Source organism: Dermacentor andersoni, chromosome 10 (assembly GCF_023375885.2).
Source record: "Dermacentor andersoni chromosome 10, qqDerAnde1_hic_scaffold, whole genome shotgun sequence".
Lineage (NCBI taxonomy): Eukaryota > Metazoa > Arthropoda > Arachnida > Ixodida > Ixodidae > Dermacentor > Dermacentor andersoni.
Genome location: NC_092823.1, coordinates 52,675,540 through 52,684,426, shown reverse-complemented (window position 1 = coordinate 52,684,426; position 8,887 = coordinate 52,675,540). Strand labels below are relative to the sequence as shown.

The 8,887-nt window shown below is 41.0% G+C and overlaps 1 protein-coding gene across 1 annotated transcript in view; it reads left to right on the top strand.

Annotated features, from left to right (window-relative positions):
* Positions 1-7,630, top strand: part of LOC129388278 (tryptase-2-like) — a 33,335-nt gene extending 25,705 nt beyond the window's left edge. Inside the window, exons 6-8 of the mRNA XM_055078421.2 lie at positions 332-446; positions 3,129-3,277; positions 7,332-7,630. Coding sequence (XP_054934396.2) covers positions 332-446; positions 3,129-3,277; positions 7,332-7,547 — 480 coding nt within the window. The 3' untranslated portion in view covers positions 7,548-7,630. The remainder of the gene's footprint in view (positions 1-331; positions 447-3,128; positions 3,278-7,331) is intronic.
* The last annotated feature ends 1,257 nt before the right edge of the window (positions 7,631-8,887 follow it).

Sequence of the window (8,887 nt, the reverse complement as noted above, 5' to 3'; positions counted from 1 at the left end):
ATGATAGTAACACGTTTGCCAGGCGCATATTTCGCGGCAGTTCCTCTAATGGCGCAGTGTGTGCTAGAAATCGCGAGAGAAAAGGCCGGCTGTATACAAGACTTAAACAAGACAAGTTGAAGCGTTCTGTACATAGGTGAGTCGCTACCTTTCATCAATGCTAATGCCAAACACCTAGACACTGCTCGTGGGATAGGGTCTGCGTGAACTGCTATCACTATCTATAACAATGTCTATGCGTGAACTACAATTACTTGAATTCTGATTAGGACTTGTAATTTTTACTGAATCTGTTTCCGTGCCACCTAATGTGCTCTTGTTTCAATTGCAGCTGAAGGAGCCACTTGACTTCGACCAATTTGTCAGACCCATATGCTTACCCACACATCAAGTGCATCTGACCAACAAGGATGCGTTCGTTGCTGGATGGGGATTGACCAGCGAGGGTACGCGGTAAAAAAGATATAAGACGATAATGCTAGAGCGAGCATTGTGTGGATTTGTGAACACTTAAAAAGCTCATGTGAGATATTCCCGTTAGGCATTGCAGCGAGAACTTTGACACTATTAACAACTTCAGTTCGCTGTTATCGCTAGCAATGCCTACATCAGGTGGAACCTCAGGCTCCACGAACGCCCAACATTTTTTCGGGGAGGCTGAGCCACATGCATTCCTACTTATCCCGTGGTCGGCTGTGCGCTATAATATTTTGCTGAATATAGTGAGGTAATTATGGTTGGCGACAGGAAATCTTGAAGGACGCTTTGTGATAGTGATAATAATAACAAATTCTTGATTTGTGGACTTAAATATCGGCCTGCCCAAGCGAAGAAATGGCTTTTGAGCAGTGCCTCGCAGCAAGCGACAAGTCAGAGCTTATACGAATGTCGATTCACATCATGAAAATAACTAGAATAGGCAGGAAGAAAAAGAAAGAAATCAAGCATACGACACAAAAATAATAGACTTTATGGCTTTCCGGCTGCCTAAACAAGGTCATTCAGAACACTTGGCACATAGGAAGCCCGAAGACCTTCTCCATATCTAGTCAGGACTCCAGGCAAATTGAAATGATCTCGTGTGGACCCAATATTTGAGCAGGTATATATGGGAGCCGAAGTTCATTATTCAACAGGTACGTAGGAAAAACACTTTCATTAAAGAATAGCCTGAACGAAGGCATACGTGCGCAAAAAAATGAACCTCTAGAATTGGTGGGAATTGGAACACCATAGATCACGGTACGAATTATGCAGTTTTATTAAGCAATCAACATTATTGCGCCATAACACTGAACAAAATTTAAAAAGAGGAAATTCCATAGCGCAGCACACTGTGCCCTAATGCATGATCTATCAAGTAAATTGGGCATAATGCTTTGATGGAATATAGCAGGCACGTTGTTTTGCGCAGTCGTTCACAAACTTTAGCCAAATTACTGTCTCAAGACAAACTAGAATACAAATGAACACCAGATATTTGACACTTGAAAATTACGGAATGGAAGCGCAGACGCAATTATTACACTGATGAGAATGAAGAAAGAAAGTAATGATTGCAGGAATGCGTTTCACGGGAATGTGCAAACACACGAGTTTAGTTATACTTTGACTGATAGAAATTAAAATATTACCGGACCAACTCATGACATTTACAGCGTCAATTTGTAATTAGGCCGCGGCCTGATCATGATTAGAATGACGGAATACTAGAAGTGTGCCATCAGCGTAGTGAAAAACACAGCAAAGAAGAATGGCGTGAGATCGTCAACATACAAGTAAAACATATATATAATAGTGAGAGAGAGAGAGAGAGAGAGAACAACTTTAGTGAAAATGCCTGCAGAGTCGGTTAGGCTCCCTCCACGCTGGGAGGACAAGCTTTTACCGCGACGCGGCCACTACGTCAATCTCGTGCGTTGTGCTCCTCGAGGGCTATAATAATATAATATATATATATATAATAGTGGTGCAAAAATCTATCCCTCAGGATCTCCACTGGCCAACTTTGGTGTTTCTGATTACTACAACTTGAGTTCGATCACGCTAATAATCTCGTGCATTGTGCTCCTCGAGGGCTATAATAATATAATATATATATATATAATATATATATATATATATATATATATATATATATATATATTTATATATATATATATATATATATATATAATAGTAGTGCAAAAATCTATCCCTGAGGATCTCCACTGGCCAACTTTGGTGTTTCTGATTACTACAACTTGAGTTCGATCACGCTAATAATTCTCAAGGAAAGATAGGAAAGTCCCTTGGAAGAAGCTACGAAGTTGACAAAGTAGAGCATCATGGTTCACGGAATCAAAAGTTGTTCATACGTATAAAAATAATGCGCAAACAAATTAACTGTTTTCAAAAGCATTATAAAGGAATCAATTTATCTGACGCTAACGTTGATCTAACACCGCGCGATAAGGTGCGTAATAAACTTCTATGGAATAAGCCTTTTTATTACATTGGTTGATGAAATAATTTTCTTGGATAACTGAGAAAGTTTTTTTTTTAATATTCTCTATAACTACTCTCGTAGATGGCGCAGTTTGGTGGCGCTTCTACTATTCTTTCATTACATACGTTCTTTTGAACCTACTCCCAGGTATCAAGCTCAAAAAACTATCAGATAGAATACAATTGAGCGCGCGATAATCCTTGTAGTGCGACGAGTGCTAGAGGTAACCGCAGAAAAGAACTATCGCGTCCATTCAGCCTCTTCCAACGAATACTTTCATTCGAATAGAATGACGGGTAACGCTTTGGCAGAGACGTAGTCCCCAATATCTTCCCTTAGCATGAAGCCCGTTATGTGTACAGTGCTCAGCAGTTGAAACGCGATATCCCAAACCGCTTGGCAGGTGGCGCTGTCTGCGGCACCCGTGAGCGCTCGGCAACCTCTGAGTGGGGCGATGCCATCGCATTGCATCGCACAAACGTGCGATAGAAAAATGCATCAGCTCCGTGCCCCAGCGCCCACCATGCAAGTGGCGAAAATTAAACGCTCACAGCCAGGCGCTTCGTCTATCGCGTTTTAATCGCTGAGCAATTTACCTCCGTGCCGCTTTGTTGAAACCTTGAACTTCCTGTCACTTCAGTTACTATACCACAATGGATCTACTACTTCAAAACAAAAATTGTGCCATTTCATTACTGCCGGAGGGCGTATGCTGCCTTGCTGAAGGAGGACGCTGCGGGAAGTGCGGAACTCGTTTGCACACAAGCCGAATACCAATCCATATGTTACGTAAGCGTCACATTTATGTTTCATTTTCTATTGATTGATACTGCGGGTCCCGTTAGAGGGTCGCTAATAACTTCGCGTGCGTCTTTCAGAGCTAACGTTGTCAAGTATATGTAAGATAGCTGGCATTGCAAAATAGTTTCACTGGTGGCATTTCCCATCTGGCATAGCTGACATAAAATATCAACAAAAGTGTGTCCAATTCGAATGCAAACGCCTAACAATTTCTATTACAAGTGGTAATGTAGGTCATTGAATGGGCCCGGATTGAAATGTATAAAGTCGTTACGATATATTTGTTCTTACAATTGTCGTTCGCGTGGTCACTGTTTTATACGGTGCCTTCCCGTCGCGTGGCGCAGGAGGTGTACGCGCCACTTTGAAACAAGGAATTTTCGACATTGTGAAGAGAGACAAAAGTAAATCGTCCTCACAACGTCCACGTGTTGCCACAGGCTCGTTGATTTCATTGCAGCAAAGGCACGCAAAGTGTTAGGTTTTCTACGGCGCAATATAAACTATTTCCCCACCAGGCTCGTGATCTTCTGTACAAAAGCTATGCTAGACCCATTGTAGAGTATGGATGCACCGTATGGGACCCTCCTACGTGTACCGACAGAGATAAACTTGGGACAGTTCAGAATGTAGCAGTACGGGCACGTAATCGGCAACTATGAGAGAAGCCTTAGCATTACTACTGCAAAACAAACATTAAAATGGGACACTTTAGAAAAGAGAAGGCAGACATTACGCTTGAAACATTTTCAGAATATATTTTATGGCCAAATCGGAATTGACCGCTATAAGTATATTCGTCAGCCACATTATATATTCAGACGAACAGATCACGAGCTCAAGGTTAGGGTATACACTTGTAGAACTAAACTTTTTGAAAGCACTTTTTTTCCTCAAAACCATTTTAGAATGGAATCGACTGTATGCTGCCGTAGTTGGTATACTTAATGACGAAAATTTCGCAACTGCTCTTAGAAATTTTTTCTTTATTGTACAGTATTTAGTTAATGTAAAGTTCGCTATCATTACATAGTGCTTTGTTACTTACCTGTATGATGCCGTTTCTTGCCTAAAAAGTTTTGTTGTTGTTGTTCGTGCTGTACATTGATATCCTGATGTACCACTTTTGTTCCCTAACGTTTCTTTTTTTTGCGTTGCACAGAATACTGCTGTTTATTGTCTGCCATAAGCTGTATACATTGCTGTATGTAACCCCCACCCACACTGTAATGCCTAAATGGCACTGTGGGTATGAGAGCAAATTAAAGGAAATGGACTTTCTTGGACATAACTAAAATTTTCGCAAGAACGCGGGAAACATTGCTGACGAAAAGCGTTATAGCTATTCAAAACTTTTCAATAAAACAAGGACACGTGACAGCGCTCTCGGGTTACCTCATTGAAAAGGAAGCGCAAAGCAAAAAGAAAGAGAGAGAACAGCAGCTGTGCCATTTTTCGAAGTTTCTTCAGGGCATTCAATATGTGCCCCAGTCATACACAGATTTCACATTTCGAGCGTTACTCAATTTAGATTTTTTTTAACACATTATTTCGTTCAAATTCAGCAGCTCAATGCAAACAATCAAGCTACGGCAATCTTTCAGGAAAATAAAAATCAGATATGATGTGTCAAAGAAATAATATGCATACGTGTAATAGTTAAAGGTTTGTAATGCCATGGCAAAATTCTACCGTTAGACAAGTCACACCACCTGATTTCGCTGCAGCTACCAGGCATGTCCTCATTGCGGAATCAATTCATTAATGTCTGCCCCATTTCAATGAAATATATCGAGAGAACCTATTAGATACGTAAGCTTCTACTGCACAACACATATTTTATATTCGTTTATCTCATTTGCTATCTCCTATTCCAATATGTTGGCGCTTTCTTAATTTACCAATCACACTACTCTTCTGAGCAAAGGGCTAAAATACAAGGGACAAGTTAAGCACAAAAAACGCCAGCTTTATGCCGCTAATCTGTTGCTGTTTTATTCTGAAGAGGGAGACACACCATCTCTCCAGGTTTCACTAGTTACCCGATTGGACAAACCTCTGTAAACTGCGACTGCTTCTAATTGAATGAGTAAACCAAAAACATGAAGCACACTTATTCCTGAAACATTTCTGGGTAAAGACACCCAAAATTCAGCAATCGAACTGAGCCATTCTTTTACTGTGAGCGCTACGCATATCCAAAAACAAATGAAAGCAAAGAAAAAATACCATTCAGAGATGGCTTGGCCATGTTGAGCTGAAATCAACTACGCCAGCTTGGAGCCTTTATCAAAGCTCTTTATTTCAAGCCACGTATTTTTTCATCAAGCGCTAAGTTCCCGACTTGTATGCGCTACCAACGGCGGCGGTACGACGACAATAAGAATTAGCAGGACAGCGACACAAACGCCATTAAAAGCCAGAGTGTGATATAGAGGTTATAATTCGGCAGTTGGGAGGTATTCACAATTATCTATATATATACAGGGTGTCCCCGCTAATTTTCATCAAAGTTTAAAAGTATGCGAATTCCACGCAGCTGGACAGAACCAAGGTAATGTTGTTTGCCGTCGTTTGGAGATACTCCCAGATTATTTCTTTTTCCTTCTACCTAACTACATAATTGGTCCTACTTACTTAACCAACTTCGCACATATGATATTTGAAAAGTGTGAATGAGAAAATTCTAGAGTGACATGAAAAACTCCACATTGAGCTTTGTGTTGCTCAATACGTGTTTTTCTGAGGGCAAAAGAAACCCGCAAATGCACGCAAAATCGTGCGCGACTGGCCGCTCGAGGCACTTTGCGTGTATTTGTGGGCTTTCACGCTCGGAAAGACCCTCTTATGTAGCACGTATTGAGCAACAGAAAGCTGTATTGGGAGTTTTCCAGGTTGCTCTACAATTCTCTCTTTGACACGTTTTATCAAATGAAAATATTTGAGATGTTGATAATATAATGAAGACTAATTATCTAACTATAGGCTGAATGAAAAACATTCGAGTATCTCCAAGCTTTGGCAACCAACATTGCCTTGGTCCTGTCGAGCTACTTAGCAATCGGATATCTTTAATCTCTGGCAAAAATTACCTGGGACACCCTGTATATATATATATATATATATATATATATATATATATATATATAATATAATATATATTTGTACTCGACTGCCTCCTTTACTTCAAAACTCGAGCTGCCTATTGCGGCAGCGTTGAAGTGCTCACAATCTCATGGGTGAACTTTTGTGCTTGGTCGTCTCCACACGATGAACGAGCGAAATGCGTGTTCATGCAGGAGCAGATGCGACACATATCTTGCTCGTAACCGAAATGGGACGTACACCTGATCAGACTCGGACAGACTTCTCCACTTTACTCACTTAATGTTCGCTTAGATAGCTGTGCCGACACATGTCTAGCAGATCATGGTCAAGCGGGCGCAAACAAGGGCAAAGTCAGGAATACATGCCACAAGCGCTTACTTCCAACTGATCGTGTATTTACAAAATTGCGTCATATGAACACTTTCCTTCATGACTTGAAAAGACCAAAATACCGGCGTCAGGTGGCTATGCCCTGAAACTTTCTTTGGACGACGGAAAAACGGAAGGTGCGCTGCCGCACGACACACATGCCTTTCTAATACAATCTGCTTCAATTATCTGTCTAACATAGTGGCTCTTATTTTTGGCTGCTATCTTACGCATGTTGAACAGGGGTTCACACGGCTTGTTGTTCTTTATTCCACGGTCATGACAATGTACGGAAAGATTCCCATCGCGGTAATTACCCACCTTCCTCCTGCGCTCTAGCAATATTTAATTCACACACCTTCCAGTCTGACCGATATAGCTGGAACCACACGGTAAGTGTCAGTTGGAAGTAATCCCTTCTGTTGTCTACTCCGCACTTTCTCCTTGTTTGTGCGCGCTTGATCGTGGTCTGCTATGTGCGACCAACTAGCCCAAAGGTCGGCGCTGTTGAGCGACATACATCTGCCGTAACTAATTATCTGCACACATTTCTATCTCTCCGTAGGGTGACGCGGGTGGGCCGTTGACGATCTGGCAAGGAAAGCGCCAAAGATACTTGCAAGTCGGGATAGTATCCTTCGGTGACATGTCGGGTAGATGCTCTAATCTGCACAGCCTGAATGGATTCACCCGCGTGTCCTACTTCGTGCCTTGGATCCGTAGGATGGTACAGGAAGAATGGGGAACCTCGGAAGAGGACATTAGTAGTGACTACAAATAAGGATGTGATGCGGAATTTCGTGATACGTGTCTTGACGCTTCGTGTATTCGGAAAACTTAAATAAACATGACTGCAGTGATCAACGGCGGCTTGAAATTTTCTTGTGCAGAAGAGTTCTTTTTGGTGTTTTCACGTGTATGTCAGGTTCTCAAGAGATTCAGTCATGTTCTTGCGGCTAACGTCTTCTATCCGGATCGCTCTCTTATATCAACCTCAATCATTTCTTGTGTCTATAGAAAAAGTTTGCATACACATTTCATGCACAACAATTACTAAGCCATGGCATACCGTGCTTGAGGCACTTTAATGAAAGCAACTATTCGCAGCTGCATGTGCTACATAGCTTACATAGAAGCTGCGTAACGTATCTGACCAATGTATTTGTACCAAATATTACAAATTCGTAAAATTCGTATCAGTAGTATACAGCGATGGTCGCCAAATATTTTTTACGAAAATTATTACTTATGTAATCGAGTGGTTGAGCCGATGGCATACTGTCTGGTGCGGTAAGATTATTAGTAAGAAATAAGCAGGTCACTGGCCATAGTCAAAACAAAATGGAGCTTTGGAATCCCTATGCGTGTCTTTTCCCAATATAAATTCCAGCTAGCAGCAGATATTAAGTAGCACGCTTTAGCTCGGGTTCAGAACAGATGCCGCCTATTGAGATACGTGAAAAATGCGTAAGTGTTCTTATGAAACAACGAGTATACGAATCCGAGATGAATTTCTTGCATTTGAGACGGAAAGCTAAATTGGAATGATGGAACGCAGTCGAAGTTCGATTATTGTTTGAATAAAGCACCAAAAATCAGTATGTTTCAAAACAACAGAAGCTCAAAGTTTTCAACTCCGTAACTTTTCCGCAAAAATATAGATATCGCACTTCTGTAACTTCCATCCGTTAGCAACTTGATTTGCCCTAGAATTTCTATTTTAATGTACAGCTTATAAGGAATGTTTTTACAATGTTTACGTGGATTCTAGAAAAGGCCTACTCACATATTAATGCTACGTTCACAGGGATGAATGAGACAGCAATTTTTACCCTTTAGGATATACTATTACTAGCAGTGCAGATAGTCTGATATGTTATTAATTGCTGTGTTACATATTTATAAACGCGAGCGTTTTTTTTTTTTTTCAGATGTTGTCATTTTTGGCATAAATAGAATTTTTATTTATCAAGCAATCGGCAACGTACGTTACGAAACATATTGGGTCTGAGCTTCAATGACTACGGTGCCTTCGCGTCGATAGGGTCCATTGTAAAGTTTCAAGTCGGGACAGAAATCGACGGTCCTTTTGGTGTGCACCTTTGTAGTCCCATGTTTACC